Source organism: Rhinoderma darwinii, chromosome 6 (genome assembly GCF_050947455.1).
Source record: "Rhinoderma darwinii isolate aRhiDar2 chromosome 6, aRhiDar2.hap1, whole genome shotgun sequence".
Taxonomy (NCBI): Eukaryota; Metazoa; Chordata; class Amphibia; order Anura; family Rhinodermatidae; genus Rhinoderma; species Rhinoderma darwinii.
Genome location: NC_134692.1, coordinates 18,916,654 through 18,939,101, shown reverse-complemented (window position 1 = coordinate 18,939,101; position 22,448 = coordinate 18,916,654). Strand labels below are relative to the sequence as shown.

Here is a 22,448-nt window from a genome sequence, read left to right as displayed (position 1 = left end):
ACATTTTTGTTCTTTTTTTTTGTATATATTTTTATTTTTTGTTGAGGTTTTTTTTTTTCCAGAATAGAACAGATTACATGACAGAGATGATTACATTTCGTCTTTTTAAATAATATTTAAAATCTAGAAGTAGTAAGTTTGTGAGGTTATAAGGGCGTCTCTTTTTTTTAAATTATTATTTTATTTGTATTTTTTTTTTAGATAAGAATTTCTTGTTAATAGATACATGTGTAAAGGATCTGCCAGGCACTGCGGGGTTAACTCCCAGAACTAATCAGTCAGCACCTGAGAATACATCCCTGAGACTGACTCCTGCTTCCACCATTCAGGCTGGCAGGCTTAGGAGTGGGAGAGCCTATCGTAACCTTGCCAGACTCAGCTAGCTCCCGCCCTCGGTCTATTTAAGCCTGCACTTCCTGTCCCTCGGTGCTTGTTATTGCTTTTGTTTCCTTCCTTGTGGTTCCTGGCCCAGCTACAGCTCCTGCTATTTTTGATCCTGCTCCATACCGACCCTGGCTTACCGACTACTCTTCTGCTTTTCGTTTTGTACCTCGCACACTCCTGGTTTGACTCGGCTCGTTCACCACTCTGGTTGCTCACGGTGTTGCCGTGGGCAACGGCCCCTTTTCCTTGCTTGTGTTCCTTGTATGTTTGTCGTGTTTGTCGTGCACTTACTGAGCGCAGGGACCGCCGCCCAGTTGTACCCCGTCGCCTAGGGCGGGTCGTTGCAAGTAGGCAGGGACAGAGTGGCGGGTAGATTAGGGCTCACTTGTCCGTCTCCCTACCCCCAGCCGTTACATAATAACAAGCCCATACCTAGTCTACCCCTGGTCCCTGACACCACTATGGATCCCCGTGAGACCCTGGCTCAGCAAATGCAGGGTCTCTCCCTACAGGTCCAGGCCCTGGCTCAGAGGGTCAACCAGCCTGATGCTACCCTGGTAGTTCCCCGTACCGCACCTCTTGAACCCCACCTCAAGTTGCCCGACCGGTTCTCAGGGGACCGGAGGACTTTTCTCTCCTTTCGGGAGAGTTGTAGGCTTTACTTTCGTTTAAAGCCTCATTCCTCAGGTTCTGAGAGCCAGCGGGTGGGTATAATTATGTCCCGGCTCCAGGAAGGGCCCCAAGAGTGGGCCTTCTCCTTGGCTCCTGACGCCCCTGAACTTTCCTCCGTTGATTGTTTCTTTTCTGCTCTCGGACTTATTTATGACGAGACTGACAGGACTGCCTTTGCCGAGAGTCAGCTGGTGACCTTAAGTCAGGGTAAGAGACCTGTTGAGGAGTATTGCTCTGACTTTCGGAAGTGGTGCGTAGCTTCTCGGTGGAATGACCCTGCCTTAAGGTGCCAGTTTAGGTTGGGTCTGTCGAATGCCCTGAAAGACCTGCTAGTTAGCTATCCCTCTTCTGACTCCCTAGACCAGGTTATGGCTTTAGCGATACGACTTGACCGACGTCTCAGGGAACGACAACGTGAACGTTTATGTGTTTTCTCCTCCGACTCCCCCATGAAGCCTCCTCAAACGCTGCTCCCCGTCCTTGGCTCCCTCGAGGAGACCTCCTGTTCCCATCCTCACCCCGGAGGGGGTGGAATTCGAGGTGGCCAGGATTGTGGACAGCAAGATGGTCCAAGGCTCCCTCCAGTACCTGGTCCATTGGAGAGGATACGGGCCCGAGGAGAGGACTTGGGTACCCGCCCGGGATGTTCACGCTGGGGTATTGGTCAGGAGGTTCCACCTGCGTTTCCCCAGTAAGCCAGGTCCACTTAGAAAGGGTCCGGTGGCCCCTCATAAAAGGGGGGGTACTGTAAAGGATCTGCCAGGCACTGCGGGGTTAACTCCCAGAACTAATCAGTCAGCACCTGAGAATACATCCCTGAGACTGACTCCTGCTTCCACCATTCAGGCTGGCAGGCTTAGGAGTGGGAGAGCCTATCGTAACCTTGCCAGACTCAGCTAGCTCCCGCCCTCGGTCTATTTAAGCCTGCACTTCCTGTCCCTCGGTGCTTGTTATTGCTTTTGTTTCCTTCCTTGTGGTTCCTGGCCCAGCTACAGCTCCTGCTATTTTTGATCCTGCTCCATACCGACCCTGGCTTACCGACTACTCTTCTGCTTTTCGTTTTGTACCTCGCACACTCCTGGTTTGACTCGGCTCGTTCACCACTCTGGTTGCTCACGGTGTTGCCGTGGGCAACGGCCCCTTTTCCTTGCTTGTGTTCCTTGTATGTTTGTCGTGTTTGTCGTGCACTTACTGAGCGCAGGGACCGCCGCCCAGTTGTACCCCGTCGCCTAGGGCGGGTCGTTGCAAGTAGGCAGGGACAGAGTGGCGGGTAGATTAGGGCTCACTTGTCCGTCTCCCTACCCCCAGCCGTTACAACATGTCCTTGTTAATGGATACAATTGCTCACAGTGATGTATCTAAAGACAGTGTATTGATGCAGTGTAGTAAAGGTAGTTATTCTCATCATAGATCCAAGTATGTCTTTGGTGTTCTTGAAAAAAAAAAAAAAATCTGAGGAAAATCCGAGATGTTACAAGTTTTAAAGAAACATGTGACACAGATTTGTGATTTTGTTCCCAGACGGTTCAGGAACATTGGTACAAAAAGGGATTATCCCTACACCTTCAGCCCCCCTCTCTGCTTTCCCCATGACCCCAGCGATGAAGGATTTAGACAGATTTACTTCAGTAAACACCTTTGGACACTTGGGGAGGGGGTACAGGATTCTGTTTGCAAAGGGAGCCTTTTGTTAAATGAGGTTTACTGGGCAGCTGTGATATTAACCTACAGAGCGATGCTGAAAAACTGCTTAACTCCTTCTGAATTAAGTACTTTCACTCAGCAGATAAGATCTGTGTTATTGAGTTTTCTTTCAAGATCTCTAGACATGATTGTTTCCAAAGAATTTACATGCCAGAGGAAAAAAAAAAATCCTGCTAGAATCCTCCTAACACTAGTTGTGTACCCCCTGTGTGCTGGAGAGGCCTGCAAAGCAGGAGAGGATCAGTGTGGATGTGGTGCGCCCCACAGGGTGAAGCTAAGGGACCCCCCCCCCTACCCCCGCCTTCTCCTTTTCCTCTCTTTTCTGGGCTAACAAATTTCACTCACTGCTGCCTGTCATCAGATATGTCAAAATAACACATTTCCCTGTCCATTCACTGTACGGAGATGTAACACATGCAGGATGCGGTGCATGCATTCATCTACCATATAGATCTAGGCAGATGTAGCAGAGCTGAGTTTGTCACCTGTCGCAAACATGACTTTGCCACTTGGCACGACTGATTGTGATATCGCTATGTGTTATCTGTGGTATTACATAGGATGGCAGGCATTTTTGTAAAGAGAAGACAGATGGGATTCAAATGACACAGTCGGCTCTGCTACATCTGTATTAGGATAATATGGACAATGTCATGCTCTCAAACGAACAGCTACTATCTGACATCTGGTTAAATATAACCATGCGTTCAAGTTTGGACTGGAATATGTGTACAGGTGTTGATTTTGAGTATAAAGACAATTTCCTTATTTAGTTAGGAACTGCAAGTGTCACTGTTGGAGCAGCCAGTAAGGTGTGAAAGTGCAGAGTATGAGACATGACAGGATTAAAGGTGTCTGTTGTGTTGCTACACCTTGTACACAGACAGTTCCCTTTGTCACAGCCTCCTGGTGATTTGACAGTGCAGCGCAGATCAACTTCCCTTGTAGGTGATACAGCAAATATCAAGTAGAGTTATAAATGTACCCCCCCCCCTATAACCTCAGCTCTGCCGACATTCAGGATGGAGTATCAGGGCATGGAGTTGACGTCTTATGTCTTACATGGATGCTGAGGCATTGACGGAGAGGATTGTAGATTGTCAGCTCTTAGAAGTCAGGCGTTCTTCACTTACGGGTTTGTCATTGGATATTCAAATATGATTTATTGGGTGTATAGAGCTGTGCAAATGGTACTTAACGGGCAAAGATGATATAATAAAATGAATTCAAATATAAATGTATATACCTATATGCATATATTCTAATGCCACATTCATCCACTTCCGCTGGTGGTCCAGGGGATACAGTTGTTAGCCATTTGAATTAACCTTGCCAGGTAAGGTGCTATATACGCACTGCTCAGACATAATAGTGATTCGTGGGTGCCTTCATTTTAAGTCCCAGGGTGGCAGAAGTACTGTGCAAGCTGGCATGGGTTGTCTGGTTGGCAGAAATGCCATCTGTCAAAGCATCCAATAATGAAGTGTTATGTTATTCGTATGAACAACCAGGCATAATATATTCCTTCGGAAATAAAATAAATAAAAAAAAGCTCTAATGAAACTACATTTATTTAAGAAAGTGGCTAATCATGTTTTTTTGCGGGGCAGATATATCGACGATTTATCTTACAAGGCCCATGTGGAAATTATGAGGTTAAATTGCCCAGGTGACTACAGGTTGACAGGATATGGCATTACGATACCCTATTAATGCCCCATTATCCTAGTTTTTGAAAACCCCATGACTTGATAGACCGAAGCTGCTGCAGAACCCGTTAGCTGCACCATCAAGACAAGAAAAAAACATCTCCAAACTTAGTGGCCGATATATATTTCCCAAGATGCTCTGCAGCAGGTGGACCTATGTGAATGAGTAATCCTCTTCCTTGGAGGTCTATACTATTACAACTACTCCAGGGGTGGGCCAGGATGGCCAGTAGCTCAGTGCCCTCAGATTACACTAACCCTGCAAAGGATTTCAAGAATAAGAAAATTCCTTTTTCTTTTAAGGTTGCTTAAGAACATCAGTCTTATATAGGTTTAGTAATACTTTGTATAATATTATAGGTACCTATTGAATAAAGGGTCAGGTGGAGGACAGTCCTATAGAGACACGTAGATGCTCAGAGAAAGACAGTAAATGGCATCAGAGCCTTCTAAAGAAAAGGGAAACACTCAGGTTTCATGATTAGGCAAAAGGTGCATTTTGAGGAAGACTGAGGCGAGGAAGACAGAAGAACCTAAAGTTCAGAATGATCAAGGAACGAAACTTGATGTCATAGAAGGTTTATTCTCCATATGAGGTCAGTAGGATAAGGTGACATCTAGTAACAAGTCGTATGTCACTGTAGGCCTTATATGTGGCCAATAGCAATGTATAGGCCACATATACTGTATATATAGCACACACTCAAAATCCTATGAAGTGTTGTATCGGTCCTAGTGTTTGTTTGTATCAGGTTAAAGACAAAAAAACATTGATCTGTTGATCTTTTAGTGACAACTAGTGTCAGTTCATCATTCCGCCTTCTGAGTTCAGCCCTGGAATGTATGAAGCCTCATCGACAGGCATATATTTTTAAAAAACCCGTGCTAAACCCTATAGAGTGATTAAAAAAAATAAAACTATATAGCTGTAGCAGGACTGACTGTCGTTTAACTATTTCAGATTTTTTTTTAGCCGCTTTATCTGCAGTAAAATGTAATATCGCAATTAATGCTTCAAATATTCAACGAGTTGTGACAAACTCGACTCTGCTACATCTATTGTGAGTAAAAAATAAATGACTGAATGAAGCGCTAAGTTTCTCCAATATACAACACGCAATTTATTTTCTACATCATGGAATAACAATCCGTATTCCATAACTGAAGTTTTATAAGCTGCTTATTGCTACCACATAGCGTTATCTAAATTATTCCATGTCTTAGGTAACTGCAGAGTGACTTGGCTATTGATGATCCGTTATCGAAGTTCAATATTAAGACTTGATATAAACATTTCTATGGAATAAGAGATATTAAAAAAAAAGTACTAAAAAATTGTTAGAATTCAAAAAGACTAAACTAGTGAAAGGGGGTACGGCGTGTGACACTTTTATATAGTATAAATGTAGGGTAGCCATGGCTTGTGAGTTTAGTCCACAAGTCGCCTGTGGCAGGGAATTCTTTGATAGCAAAGGTATGGTCATGCAGTGTTTCGGTGCTGTCAAACTGTGATTTTGTAGAATCCCCCCCCCCCAATTTCCCAAAATGGGGTTATAAATGAACACCATTACTTTCTTGTACAGTCACTGAGATTATTTGTTTTACCATTTAACGCACCAACAATGCAGTATTCTATAGGAATAAATAAACTGATATTTTAGAATAAGTCTTTTTGTTTTTTTCATCTTTTTCTTTACTCTTCTAAACCATAACATTTGATGTCGCATATAGTGACGTTCTATTTAGACTTGATTTCCATAGACAAGAGAAGAAGTAATGATTTCAAGGTCTCAAGTGATATTTGAGGCAGGTTCTGTAGTTGATAAATCTATGCTCTTTATCACCTGAAATATTTTTCCAAAAATATTTCCAATTCTTTGTTGTCATTTCTAGATTTTTTGGAGGACATTGAGTTAAAAAGTACAGTGTTAATAATATAAAACCGTAACAAACTTAACCTAGAAAAAAATAAATAAAAAAAATAAACATTCCAAATATATATAATAGTTTCATTTATTTTTGCTTTGTTCCATATGTGTAGTCATTTAGTCAGTTATTACTCCATAGACAAACTGCCAAGGTCTCTTTACATCTGACAACATATATTTTCATTACATATGAGAATTGTTCGTGCAGATATCTGTCAAAAATCGCATAACAGAAAAAAAAGCAAATTACAAATTTTCAAAAATAAAATTGAAAAAAATAAATCTAACAAAAATTGTATTCCTTTGTAATTAATGTAATTAGGTTCATATTTTTAATGCCTGCTCTGCCTCTGTTGTGTTTTTTCTTCTTCTTCCTAATGGCAGTTTTGCATTTGCAATTAGGAATAAATCTGACAGTTCCAATTTCTGAGGGATGGGAGACAGTGAACAAGATGTAGAGCAGTGATATTACACGTGAAAACCCCTGTCTCTTTAACCTTGTTGGTTTTTGTCTCGCAGAGGTTACCTTTTCCCGATGGTGCAAAATCGACTTGACATAACTGTTCATGAGTTTCTGGGTTTTCCCTCGAGGTATTTGCATCCGATCAGCCCAGTCAAGCTTCAAGTTGAAATTGGCAGCCCAGAAACTGACAGGAGAGGGACTAGGAGTGAGACAGCTGAAATATAAGCAATAAACTGACAGCATTAGAGTAAATTTGGGACTATATAACTCTCAGAGTGCAGGCAAAGTATCGGCTGAAGTCTCACAATCTCTCATTGGCCTTTTATACGTTGTCGGATTCGGTTATAAGTTCAGTGACTGACAATGAATTTCTACACGAGAACAAAAAATGTTTTTGTGAAGTTCTTGGTGAACGCTCTCTTTTATTTCAAATAGGATTGGTCTAAAATAGAGTTGAGCCGAATTTCAGGGCCCTCCCATGAGCTTCACGGCCCATGACAACTTGTCAAATCTCAAACAAATCTAACAAACCACAAAAAAATCTAAATCAAAGCTCTACTACTATTTTAAACTAATAAGTTATTTATATTCCACTCCTGCCTTTAAAAGTTGCTTTTACTTTCTGGAAAAGTATAACAAAACTTTTTAGAGGATTGTTAATCTTTCTTGTGGATGGTGGTGGTGGGGAATGTCCTTTCTTTGTCAGAAAAGAAAACAAAAAGCTCCGTAAAGTTAATTAAACCAGAATAAAATAAACACTTCCTTGAATAGTTGCACGGTTTACATTATTGTTTGTTCAATGATATCCTGAAACTCACGACCGAGGAGGGAAAAAAAAACTTGTACAAATTTGTTTCCCTCTTAAAGCGCACAGAGGTATTTTTGTTTTTGAAAAAGATCAGGACAAATTTTTGAAAAAAATTAAAATTTGTACACATTTTTAAAAATGTACTACTGTCACAAGAGTTTCTAATTTTTGGGGTCAGAATTTGTATTGCTTACCTCCTCCTTTACACAAAGGTATTTTTTTTTAGGTATTAGACTGATTAATAAGTCTCTGTTACTCCTTCTCCAGGAGACGTAGCAGACGTAAGCTTTGCTTTCAAACAGTTTTTTAGCCCTGTGTGTGACAGGCATTGGCTGATCTGTTGATACCCATTCGACAGGCCCTGTTGAGTTTAAATGGTGTGACGGCACATTTTTGTTAAGCTTTGAACAAAGGGATGGAGATGGCGTGCTGGCACCATCCTCGTGCACATTGGACTTGTCACAGTCTTCCCTGATTTAATGCTCTGTTTATGCCTTAATATTAAAACTTAAGGTCAGAACAATGAGTTTCCATACTCCACGTACAAACTTTTATTCTGGAGTCTTAAGATATAGAATCAAATGTCGGATCCTCATTCTCATTTCCATAGAACAAAACAATAAAACAATAACTTTGGAAACATAGATTGCAACTTGCCTCCGAGCTGTTATCCATTTTAAAATGGGGGGATTTTTTTTTTCCAAGAAAAAGTCTTATTAGGAGAAGAAAGATTATTTTTCTTTGATCATTTGTTAGAAGTGATTATTTCTACAGTGGATTTGCTTATAAGCTCCGACAAAAAAAGGTTTGGTCTATTTGCAGGCGTTGAGAATTGCTTAGACTTTTTAAAAATGACAAGAATAATTCGAAATTGCATTCTATCCCGGAAAGATGATTTACAAATAAATGCAAACACATGGATAAGAAGATACATGTATACGATGTGTGAGGATTGTTAGAAAAGTTGGCACCGAGCACTGGGATGTAATTATTTTACCGCTAGACCAGATCAACCATCGCTCTGAATGTCTTTTATTTATCTCTTGACTCATGTGATCCGCTCAAATGTTTTCAATTTTACTCTTCAAAATCCATAAAATTATACTGTAGCCTTGGAGAACCTCACTTGGGGGTTGGGGGACCATGTCCTGGTATAACTAGTGTGGTACCGTTCACATTTGACTGACTGGCCATAATGGGCCAAAAAATTCAAAAAATTCAAAAAATGTAACTCCCAATATTAACTCAATACTGCCTGTATATTTCTAAATAGGTGTGAAAAATCTCAGTTGCCCCAGTACATGAGGCAGATGAGATAGCAGGTCATGGTTGGATCTGAGCAATTGTCAAGTCTTTCTTTGCTTACCTCCATGTTCAGGTATTCCCTAGATTCTTGGTTTTTTGCTCCTGTTTTGCTTGCATATAACTAGCTAAAGTGCCACATAGAACCTACAGTTATTTCCATAACACCAAAAAAAAAAATTGTCAAGATCATGACAAGAGCTGCATGGCACTTAAAAACAATGTTCTCCACCCAAGCCTGGTCGTCAACATGACTATTTCCGTAGTAGTCTCTTTTTTGCCATAATTATTTGTGGGCTGTTATTTTTCTTCTCAAAGTAGTACAAATGTTAGACCCTTTCCAGTGTATTAACCTACAGACCCCATTAGCAGAGAAGGTCTACGAAGACAGATGTGGAACATCGTCTGCACGTCTTGTAAAGTTAACATAAAACAGCGCCGGCCAGTCCTTCCTCTCCTCAGACTTCTCGGCTTGAGATGTTTCTTATAAGTGATAGTTACATTGAATTGTTGAAAAAAAAGACCTATATCTATCAAGTTCAACCAGGGGAGGCGAAATGTGTCCTATAAGTGATCAAATAGAAATAATGCATTGAAATGATCCAATGTAGACTGGGTAATGGTACCAAACTAGAGTTTCTTCTGTTCCCCTGCTCATACTTTAAGTCCTTGTATTAATTCAAATGACCTAATGGAACGTAGTTTACGTTATGATGCTTTTATTATGCTCTATGTATTATTATATTATTCAATATCATCCATTTGTTCTCTGCTATGAGTGGCTCACACACCATGATAGCATAGGTCAATCACCTTAAGTGACCTCTCCAGGAGGGTACACTAGGACTTTCCTCTTGCCCTTAAGTCCACTTGCTCCATGTTACTACTGTAGTTGTAATCTAGCATGTAGATCGGTGTGTGTTTGACTAATGTTCGGCTGTTTGAATCATTCCTTGTTTTTTTCCCTTGCTTAAAAAAGGAGGACTTATATTACACATTGACAGAGATGAGCAGGACCTATCCCTTCTACCAGAGCGACACCCAAATATTTGTAGGAGGAAAGACTCCCGCAATAGTAGGTCTTTTTCCTGGTGTACTGTTGTCTCGATTTCTTATGCACAATCGCCTTCTGTTATGACATGTCTTTTTAAATGTTTGCCTTGGTTATCATAACTGTTTTAAATCTTTTTGTAATTAGAGCTAAGAGATTGACATCCCCAAGGAAGCATTAATTGTTGGATCATGTCAGTATCTGTCTTCCAATCTATAAATACATGCACTGCAATTTTTTTTTTAACCGTCTCTGTAGCAAGAGGAATTTTTTTTTTTCTTTTTAATTCTATTCCAGAGAAAGACAAGCTAGTATTGATGATAAAACCCTCTATGGAAGTTTCATGCAAGCTGTGAGATCATTACATACCATAACTCATGAACGGGGCTGGCCCATAGAAAAAGCCTAAAAGTGTATTAGTCCCATATGTCTGTAATAATTTCTGCTGTTCAGTCTTCTCTACAGCATTTTATGTCATACTTCAAACATAATTTCTCAATTTTACAAACCAATCAAAGCTATATAGCCCTTTAGTCTAAAAAAAAAAAAAAAAAAAAAGTTGGGATAATTTTTGGGGTCATCATATAAGCGCCAAGAAGAGCTTCTGTCAAATTCGTCATTTAGTAATTGGTTGTGAGACACATATATTTGTAAACAGATGATGTCACTTATTCCCGGACTGTTATTTCAAAAAAATATAAAAAAAAAATTCAAAAACAATGATAACATTTCAATGATAGAAAAAAATAAATAAAAAAAAGCGCAGTTATTGTATTTGTTTTCTGTTTAACAATCAACATGCAGGGAAACAAAACAATTCAATGCAGAAAAAAAATCATCATTCATCTACATTATAATTGCTTCTTTTCCACATCTACGGGGTGGTTAATTAAAATTGTGATTAAATGTGGTCTCGCTGCCTAAGATGTCTTGCCCAAAACAGGTGGTACGGAATTTAAAAGTAAAAAAAATGTAATTAGCATTGGAAATTGAGAAATTGCCTGTAAGAATCAGTGTTAATTTCAGTCAGTGATGAGGTAATTTATAAATGAATTCAGCAGAGGATGGGGAGTAAAAAATGCACAACCGACACTCTGCCCCTCCTTGGCATTCCCAGCATGCAGGTGAAGATGTTTGCAAAATATTGAGGTAATTTGAAAATAATTCCACACATTCTGCAGTTTTGTATTTAGTCTGAATTGAGACTACCTACGTTCTCTTTCCTTATAGCAAGAGGCCCCATGGCACCTCTTATATATAGTCTGAACACAATGGATACAATATGTGCTCAAAAACGACTGCCAAAGACTTTATCTGGTTATATAGCTATAATTAGTAGTTTTATGGCACCAACACACTGTGCGAGATGTACAAGATGACTATTTTATACATTCACAATATGTCCTGCCCCCGAGGAGCTTGCAATTCAATCTGCCTACAAATTTGCAACCTCTCTGGAGTCAATCAAGGTTAGATAAGTTACAAATATAAATTAAAGTTACAAAATATTTAGAGGAAACCAAGGGCAGACGGAGAGTGGCCTTGGCCTCTGGGCAATAATGGTGATGCAACCCTTACCAGTCACTGTAGTGATAATGCACATTATTGCCCAATGCTTTTTGAATTATGTTGTTTTTGAAAACCATGCACAAATCCCGCTCAGAGGTTGTGGACCCATCCTGGCCTTGGGTTCTCCAGCTCTGTCTTAATGCCCGAATGGCTAGTCCATCCCTGCAGGATATGGATATGAGTGCAGGGCATAGGATCCAGGGCCATTGACCAACTATTTGTTTCTAGAAATAACACCCACATACAAAAATTCACTATATGGTAACATGGTATGAAATGGTCTTAAGCTTTGATAGATGTTGAATTTTTTATTTTTTTTTAAATTGTCAAATTATTTCCACAGTGACATATATATATATATATATATATATATATATATATATATATATATATATATATATATATATATATATATATATATATATATATATATATATATATATATAATTTCATTTTAACAAGTATATATACATATATAATATTTTCATTTTAACAAGTTCTCTTATCTGGGGATATAGTCTCATTAATTGCTTTCTGTGACCTCTTTCTGACCGTGAATATCGCCCATGGATTGATTTTCTGTCTCTGTGAGTTTATGTATTAGTGAAGAAATGTTCTGCTTTACATCCATTCGTTTGGTACTAATTATACGTGATATATGGGTACAGTGTTTTTTTAACCATCTTCATCATCATCAGAGTGGAAAATCTTTGTGTGACATCACTGCGTGGCATCACTGTATGACATAATTGATTTTTTTGTTGTGCCATTCATTTGTGCATATTGTTTACCGATCTCTGGTCCTTTCTGAAAATCAAGGTTGGCGGTATAGCATAGGTAGCAAATGAGGCAAAGCATTGATATTGTGTTCTGGATTTGGCACTAGAAACGTGTTTTATGTCAGCGGGTTGGTCATGGGATACAACTAGATGTTGCCCCATATTATAAACAATGCCATATGTCATGGCAATCTAATCTCATCCACCCCGTGAACACGTTGGGTATAACTGCAGGAGATTTAGATATTCTTAGGCTTGGGAACATTTTAAAAATCTAATATATTTATAGGTAGAATTTTAGATTCAGAACTTTCAGAAGGCACCAAAAATTATCCAGTACTGTGATTTGCTTTCTAAAAGGTTTGGAACGGTCATTGGCTTTAAAAAAAAATGAGCACCATCAGTGGCTCTCATAAAGACCTTGTACCCTCACCAGCAAAAAGGTTCAGTGCCATCATTAGCATTCAAAATAACCTCAGTACCATCATTGGCTTCCATAAAAATTCAGTACCATCACTGGTAAACTGGTCCAATGCCATAATTGGCTTTCAAAAAGATCCAATACTATCATTGGTTTCCAAAAAGGTGTCTAGTATCATCGTTGCTTTCAAAACAGATCCAATACTATCATGGGTTTCTAAAAAAAAGATCCAGTACTATCATTGGCATCCCAAAAATAGTTCAGTACCATCATTTGTTTCCAAAAAGATCCAGTACTATCATTGGCTTCCAAAAAGATTCAGTATTGTCATCTGCATCCCAAAAAAGTCTAGTACCTTCATTGGCTTCCAAGAAGGCCAGGTACGATGGTTGACTTCCAAAGTGTAAAGTTAAATTGCTTGATATAAAGTCAAGTATTTCTAAATCAACCAAACCAACTGAGTATAGTCTTCCACTAAAATGTTTTTAACAATTGAAATTAGAAATGGTAGACTTGAGGAAAGCGTATTTAGCCATGTTTGCTTAACATTTGTAATGATGGAGGCTGAGGACTTCTCCAGTTGATAATCTATAAGACTGTGGTTGAGGACTAATGTACAGGTACTTATAGAGAGAAGTCGAATAATTCTTCGAATGGGGAGCGGGGATTAAGGAGGTTGGTCCTTGAAGATAAATAGACAACCTTTCTGAGAAGCCATAACACCATAGTTATTTATTTATCTTAAGACACCGAGGTTTCTCGAAGGAAGAGCAATCCTCCCTATGACTAGGAAAATGACCCAGGAGACAGATTTCCAGTTTGAAAACAATTCCTAATATCTGGGAAATGCTCTGTTTGTTTATGCGTACGTAATGCTAGTTTGTCCGCCTGGGAACTGAGGCAAATGGGAGAAGTATGCATGGATTTCACAGGTAACAGGATTACGTGGGCACATAATTGATCCATTTGGAGGAGAGAAAAAAAAATGACATTGCTCTCGAAGATGTCGCGCTTTAGAGATAGGAGTTTATGAAATAGGCATCTGTAAATTCAGAAGAATCAATATGTCAATTTTATTAAAGCGCAGGACCAGCTGGACATTAAAGGAACACTTTTGAAAAAAAATTCAGCTGTACTTACAGCTGTCCTGCATAGCTCATTACAAAGGCTTAGATTTGTGTTAAAATGTGGCGTCTTTGTTCCCTGCTAGTACATCTGTGGAATCAAAAGCAAAGGGCAGAATCTACAAGACGAGAAAAAATTACTGCAAATCAGCAACATTAATGCGTGATTGGGATTGTGACATATAGACATAATATGATCCTCTATCCCATTCATTAAGCCATACGGGGGCCTCGCCAAAACCCACGAGTGAAGGCCCGTCTTTCTTTCCACCTTACCTATCCATAACGTCAATTCATTGATCCCTTGAATTTTTTGCAATTTTTTTTTTCTTTCAAAAACATCCATTTTTATTCAAAGATCCATTGACGTACTTAAATGAAAAAGATGTTTGGGTATCGGTAGCTTCCAATATGAGTTTCTGACTTCAAGGCGGTGAATAAGATGGACTTACATATTAATGCTTTCTTTATGTGCCATGTATAAAAAAAAAAAAAAAAGCCCTTTGATATAGGACCTTTAATGTTCGGCATAGAGCGCAGTTGATCTTGGGGGAGTGTAGCCATGATGTAGCCATATATCAAGCTTGTTAAAGGCTGATGTAACTCAACTCAAATGAAAGCGCAATTTATCAATCATTCTATCTATAGACCCGTATAGCTAATAGCATATTATACAGTTTGTTATATGGAATTTTATGTTGCATTTTTAGTGAATATTCTATGCAATAAAGGGGGATAGAGGGTGCAGAGGTAGCAGTTGCACAAGGGTCCTGGTGTCGTAGGGGGTCCAAAGGCTCTACTGCCACATAAGAAGACACCAGTATTATAAATCGAACATGGTAGATTTGGGAGAGCCCGGTATTTTGCATCGGGGGCCCAGAAGCTTCAAGTTATATCTTTTTATACTTTTTGTATTACTCTATTTATGTGTTCTGCTGAGCTGAACTTGTGGGAAATCTGAATAGTTGTGCATAGCAGATTCCCTCTGATTTTGCCGCCTATAGACAGTCTCCAGTGGTTAGCAGGAGGGGATCCAAAATACAGATTGCATATACCACAGGAATGAGAAATGCCACTTTGGGCACATCCGCCATGGTGCTAGGTTTCCCAGTAAAAACACGGAGAGAATTCACATGTTCAGTGTTCTCCTCTGACAATGTGGTTGCCCACATATTCAGCCCCTTGTAGTCAGTAACCCATGTCACATTATTTTTACTGGGAAAAGGAAGAATGTTGCTTAAATCTTAGTAACCAATAAGGGGGATGGGGGTCAATTAAATCCACCTATTTGTTTGCCCCAATTAACAGCGCCATCTAATAATATGGGTTCCAGTCTAATGGGAGACAAAAAGCTAAATCGTTATATAAATAACATGTTCATATACTGTGGGCTTCAACTTCTCACTGTCTGCAAGACCTCTGCTTGCTGTCAGTGGATGAGAACATTCAGTTTACGGACTCAAAGATTTTCTATTGAGCCTGTTCACTGCTCACTCGGCTTTCCGGGGAAAGACGAGCAGAAACGAAGCGGCACAGCGCTCACCCAAGCGCTTCTGCCGCTTCACTTTAGGAATCGGTGGGGGTCTCCATGCTCGGACACCCACCGATCAAACTACTGACATGTCACTATGACATGTCAAATGTTTTTTGACAGTATAGGTACAATTTAAACCCATGCAGACCAACTACAACTCGCAGCTGAGAGTTTGTTACAATTGTATCCAGTCCAGGCAATCCTCTGTGAGCTGGACTCAAACGAGAGAGAGAGAGATTTGTGTTGCTGCTAAGGTATGTAGCTCGTAGAGGAGTGTCTAGACTGGATATAATTGTAGCAAACTTTTAACACAAATGCTTCTATTCCCTGACCGCAAGCAAAGATGTAGAAAAATGTAAGGAATTGAAACAGATAAAAAGTTATAGAACTCTTCACTCATTTGTTGCAGCAACTACTCCCACTGGTAAAGCCACGGGCAAACACTGCATGTATTAAATAGCGCCAAAACTGAGTTTATAACCGACCTAACCAGACGCAACACGAGTTTGTGCGCGCTTTTCCACGCTCTAATGTCTGGCGACCTGTGCAAAAAAAATAATAATGGATTATTAATGGATGACATTGACGCCCAAGTGCATGATCCCTAAATCTGTCGTTATTTTCCTCTTACTGACTGACATCAGCTGTCGCACGAAGCAGGTGTTCCTGTGTAAACAAACGTGCCCTGTATACGTTCCGCCGCGCTCCCTCCTGCACACCCAAAAGAGCAGCGTGATTAAGAATCCTGTAAATTTTTGAATGGAAACGGATGGGCGCCTTAGCAGAACATAATTACACCATTTTAACATCCGCAGTTCACTGCCGCAGCCCGAAGTTGAAGCACAGCAGAAATTAATAATATATAATAGCATCATTCTCGTAATTTATAAATGAAATAAAGCAGAGAGCAGATTCTGCTGATTCGCATTTTCTTCCTAATTTCTGAAAAGATAAAGTGTAGATTATAATTTTGCAAGGGGGGGGGGAGGGGAGCCGGCTGTAGCTGGATTTTTAATAGAGAGGTTTATTATGAGATGGCTTGAAGTTTTGCTGAGAGTAACGAGAGGAGACCGCCCCAGAAGGGATCTGCAATTCACATTATAGATGATTGTAAAGAGCGTTCATTGTAATAAAACTATACAGCGTAATGATCGATTAGCCGTCTGCGGAATACTCTCATCGTCTACCTGCACTTCATACAGAGGATGCTGGCCCCGATACATAGTGTGCTGATTCTTTAGTACAGGGATATAGATAGAGGAACGTGTGTAAATATTGTGCATTCTGGTTGGATGCCTTTAAATTGCTATTTGAGACAAGTAGAACATTTATACAGATGTAGCAGAGCTGAGTTTGTTTAAGTCTTTTGAGGTTGCATGCTTAGTATGGATTACTCTCCGGGAGATTACCTATGTGGACAAGAGGTAACACACTGTGATATCAGGAAAAATTCAGCTTTGCTACATCTGAAGAACTCCGCACTGCTACATTTTAATATAAGGTGATTCAACTATATGGAAATGAATGAATCAACTGGTTTCCAGTAGTGGTCAAGTTATGGACTCCTATGTGAAATAATTTTTTCTGCCCCACTAGAACACGGTTCTTTCATATGCAATGTACCAAGTAGGTGTGGACTGAGAGTAGACTGGGATAAGAACAATTAAGTAAGTGCACCCCCTGTTAACAAATGTCATTAGAGAAGATAGAAATCTACCCCATCAATATCTTCAGACTGGTCCTCATTGCCTGCGTAGGGTACTTGTGCACTCCCCAAGATGCCAGGTCCTCACAGTGCCCAAATATTTACACAGTTGATTAAAAAAAAAAAAATTGTAAATAATCTATATATATATATAACACTGATACATATGCACATATCCAAATAATACCACCATACAGTACCCACATGATACTACCATATATTTCCCACAAAATACTACCATTCAGTGTCAAATAATACCACCATATAAGGCCTAAATAGTGAAGGGGTTAATTGTAAAGACCTGGTGGTCTAGGGCAGTGAAACTTTACATGATCCACTCTAAAGGTAGCCATACATCTTGGCTAGCTTTTGCCGAAGCGCCCGTTCGGCTGACAGCTATGGCTGCCACCCATATACCCCCCTTACAAGTTCACATTGAAATCCAATATGCCCGATCCTTCTTTTCCCTTACATCTGCCGTCGCGAGAGATTGAGGACACCCATATACACATTAGATGGTCGGATGAGCCCACCGAGGTTTGAAGTTCATCTAATGTGTATGGGTACCTTTAGGTTGCTCTTGAGAGTCCAGTCCTTGTGGGCCCCCAGGAAACAGAGGCCCTGGGCTATTGCCTTGTTTGCCACCCCAAGATATAGTGCAAAATACCCCAAAATGAGCATCCGAGCTCTACTATTATCACGTGGCTTTATACGATTATTAGAATTTGAGCTTTTATTTGACCGCTCAGTGGGAGCAGAGTTTAGTTACTGTGCGGAGAACATTTATCAAACGTCTTCTCCGCTATGTAAGACTCGGGATCGTTCTTATTACCTTTTCAGTTCACTAGCCTCAAATTGACTGATTTTAATATGCTTAAAACGGCTCGAGTCCTTTTGAGTGTTCATTAAAACCAACAGGGTTTGCGGTGAAATACTACAATCTAAAACGGGATGTACATTAATAAAGTTGTGATATATGTAGAGTGCGCTGCGCATTGATCGTCTCCGTTATGTAGAAGTATTCCGGCTCCAGTCTAATGGGAGACAAAAAGGAAAAAACATAGGGGGGAGGGGGGACATATTTAACCCTTGCATCACAGTTCTGCACAGCGTGACGTATGTCTCATCATAACAAAAATGAAAGGGGTGACAAAAAATCTCCCTTCCCTTACAGAAGTGCAATAATTTCTAATTATCCCAGTTGAGCTGCCAGAGGGCCTACTATAGACAGCAACTTGTTGCAGATCCATCTGTTGAACAGGAGTAAGAGCCGTGCAGAGAATTCCTTGGGGCGGCTTTTTTTATCCCCCAGAAATGCATCACTTGATAAATGACATATTTTTGTCACTTTTGCTTTGCAGCGGTTCTCTAGGAACATGTGAATTTGTTTCTATGAATGAAATGTCTGCTTATTTTACCAGCAGTGATTTTGCCGTTAACTTAGGTTTGATGTACGTTCATGCTGTTCTGTTTTGTGCAATGCATAAAAATAACATAGAAGGTCCCGCTGTGTGATGTGGGGGTCTTCTGGGGTCCCCTCCAGTGCATCCATTTATGCCGAGCTTGCTTATGCAGTGGTCTTGGTAACCCAATCATTATTTTAAAGTCATGGGTGGGGCATATGTAGAAGGGCGGGGGCACAGCAAAATTCAAAATTGACACCCCCTCGTCTCGTGGGGCTGGTTTACAAGACCATAACTCCCCAACCTGGGTCATGTGGGCCTGTCCCTTGTCTACCCCATAACCATTAATTGTAGGAGAGGAGTCGAGTGATCCTCAGGACAGATTTTTCCTACAAGATCTGACCTGTTGCCCCCTTTTCCACATGCCCCGCGGCTGCATGGGACATTTCTATGGTGTCTGTTTGTATGTATACGGGACATGAATAAATTCTCTGTAAGCACATGATATATTCTAGTTCGTTCACAGTCATGGGTTACAGCATTCATTAATATTAGAAAAGTTCTATGCTGCTATGGAGCCCATTCATGGAAGAAGAGGAGGAACCAATCTCTAAAGGCTCACGTCTCCCTTCTCTCTGACAAGGAATTTGGGGGATGTGAACAATTGGTGGATCCTCTTTTCAGGGATGAAGATGCATATAAAAGAGGAAGCCCATGAGAAGAGGTGCCCAGCTTAGGATGACCATACCCCATTACTAGAGATGAGCAAACCGATTTTGCACTAATTCAGCCCGAATTTCCCAAATGTTTTGGATTCTGAAAATTCCAAAACATTTGGGGTCCGCACTGCACGAGTGGTGGCAAAGTGATTACAGATCAGAAAAATAATCACATACCCTAGGAAGGGGCTGCCCTATAATGCCTTGCAGACAGCCTCCCAGAAATGCACTGCAGTCATCCCTCCCTCTACCCATATATGTTACTGTCACTTTGACATTACTAATGCTGGCTTAGCATTGAAGAGCTTAAAAAGGGGTTGGATCCAGTCCTCGAAGACGTCAAAGAGTCAGACGTGAGTTTTCATGGCATTGAGGGCACTTGTGTTACGCAGCAAATTTATTCGGACCGATTCGTATTGGACCCGAAATGAATTTTGGGAATTTCTCCATCTCTACCCATTACCTGTTTGAGCCTACACAGGGCTCCTCTCTTCACAATCCCAGAAACTTTAACAAACAAGGATGGGAAAGGGTTAACAAGTGCCATGTTGTCCTGTCCCAGGAGATTGGGGTGCGGTGACTTGAACCATCAACAACTGGGGCACCATCCACTTCATCTACCCTGTAGATTTTGTCTTTCCATAGGACCCCATTACTTATAGGCAGCACTATGACTCTTCTTCTTTTTCTTCTTCTTCTTCTTCTTCTTCTTCTTCTTCTTCTTCTTCTTCTTCTTCTTCTTCTTCTTCTTCTTCTTCTTCTTCTTCTTCTTCTTCTTCTTCTTCCTCTTCTTCTTCTTCTTCCTCTTCTTCTTCTTCTTCCTCTTCCTCTTCCTCTTCTTCTTCTTCTTCTTCTTCTTCCATTTTGATACATTGTATCCATTTGTAAACACTGAATGATATTATTCCGATCTCACTGACCTGAATGATTGTTCTCTTCACACCCGGAGTCTGGTTCGCGTCTTACGTTTAATGCACTTGACACCGCTCCGTGCTCCTGATAAAACTAATTCATTAATTGAATGGTTATTGATTTCACATGAAAAAAAAGTCCATATTATTTAATAACACAAATCTGAACGCTGGCAGCCGAGAGCTCTTATTATCAGATGATTTTATTTTATTACCTAGTAGTTTGGCAGGATTATAACACTACCGGCTCATTCTTCCACATGCAGTCAAGCTTAGAACATCAGACGGTGAATCTCAGCGTGTTCAGGACTCCGTCACCACTTTCTTCCACAAGATTATATCACTATTACTTAATGATTTTGTATTAAGGTTGAACTATAACTATTTTGTCTAATTATTACACATTCAATGCAGACTGTAACACTGCGGCGTCATTCATGCTTATTCATATTCATCTGGAGACGTTATGACAAACCCAATAGATGTAGCAGGGCACAGCTTGTCAAATGCAGTAGAGTCAAGTTTGCCTTTTTTTGGCAGAGTTGTAGCCGGGCTTTTCTCCACCTGGGGCAATGAATGAACTCGCTGCGCTAGCCCTACATCTAAATACCCTGGCGCTCCCCTGGCATTCAGGGTACATGTCCCACCAGCCCCCCGAATTTGGCACTGTGATGTCTGTGGTTTTACATAAGTGAATGATCGTGGTACACAAGCAATGTTGTGCAAAAGAGTAACATGACACTTTCAGCTCTGCTACATCTATTCTTCATTCCTTCTTTTGCAAAAAAAAATTTACACAATAAGTCACTATTAAGACTAGTACCCATAATTTATATGGTGCTGTATAGATCATTTACTGGTTTCTGTGCCCAGTGGGGCTCACAAACAAATATCCTTATCTCTGGCTTACTATTAAATTGTCCCTAGTCTATATCTGTTACGTGGGAGAAAACCCATTCAAACGTGGGGAGACCATATAAACACCATTTAGATGTTACCCTAGTTAGAATCTAAGCCGTGTGGTCAATGCTACAAAGCACCGGTGCTACCCAATGACCCATCAGGCCAGACCTTGACCATGGATTTGATGCAATAGGTCAATGGGTTCTACCAAAACCGTCCCCATAGCTATTTCCCATAATCCTTCACACAAACATGAAGCCGTTATATGACGTAGCCGAGCGTTCTCCTCTTAAGATTTAATGCCCCCCTCCCTTTTAAGCGTAATTACATATTTCAAAGTACTTTCATTTATGTAACTAAAGCGGCTCAGGGATCTATCTCCTTCCAGATTAGTTCTCTGTCTTTACAGGATAATATATCTTAATACCTGGTTCATTTCCATTTTATAAAGAGACGCATTACTTCTCCGCAGACTGCCACTTGTCTCTTCTTTATAAGATTACTTTCAAGGAAAATAATGGTTCACACCTGAGAACCATCAAAGAGGCACCATGACAATAGAATGAATATTAACTGCTGGGAATATGAATGTGATAAAGGAGAAATGACAATATAGTAGTGTGTACACTGCTGTATAATATCAAGAGGCCTTCTTGGGGCCTCTCCGTATGGAAAGGCCCATAGTGGCTCCTGCCTAGGGCGGCAGATCTGCAATGGCGGTAGCGTGTACATTCTTACTTTCTCTTTATCTTTCATTCATGCAATTATTTCTAAGCAATTAACCCGTGCCTCCGTTCCTATGTGTTTCTGCCATGTACAAAGAATGCAGTAGGCCTTGAAAAAATGAATGGTATATTCCTAGGGTGTTAGAGGGGGAGGTAGGAGACCAAAATAGGGTAAAAAGAATCTAGTCCTAACAAAAGATTAAGTATCTGTCAGAGTAAAAAATAAATAATGTGTACACTGTATACTATGTAGCAGAGCTGGTTGTGTCATTTGACACAACTCTGTGGATTTACATAGGACTACAGCTAAACCATGAGCATAATACAGACACATCTTAGTGTCCAGGTTACACCCCCAACAGCCAGACTCAAACTTAGATCCCCAAACAGTCCCCCCTAAAGTAAAAAAAGTTCCTTTAGTAGAACTTCTGGGGTCCATGTATTATAGGCGGAGTACAGACATTAAAATTCATCCGCAGTAGGTCCCTGTAAATCTGTCCTAAAAGGGTTAATTTAAAAATTCAGCTCTATACAGATGTAGCAGAGCTTTATTTGAATGTAACTCTTGGGGGCTATGACAGTTTACCAGCAGTCCTATGTAAATGAACATCACGCTATCACAATGCGATGTGCC

At 40.3% G+C, this 22,448-nt stretch overlaps 1 protein-coding gene across 3 annotated transcripts in view; it reads left to right on the top strand.

Annotated features, from left to right (window-relative positions):
* Nucleotides 1–22,448, top strand: part of ZEB2 (zinc finger E-box binding homeobox 2) — a 144,253-nt gene that overhangs the window by 8,416 nt on the left and 113,389 nt on the right. For 2 of the 3 annotated variants that reach the window (XM_075829250.1, XM_075829251.1), the window contains one exon: nucleotides 9,950–10,045. The exons of the other annotated variant lie outside the window; for it this stretch is intronic. In XM_075829250.1, coding sequence (XP_075685365.1) covers nucleotides 9,950–10,045 — 96 coding nt within the window. The remainder of the gene's footprint in view (nucleotides 1–9,949; nucleotides 10,046–22,448) is intronic. 3 annotated transcript variants of the gene reach the window in all.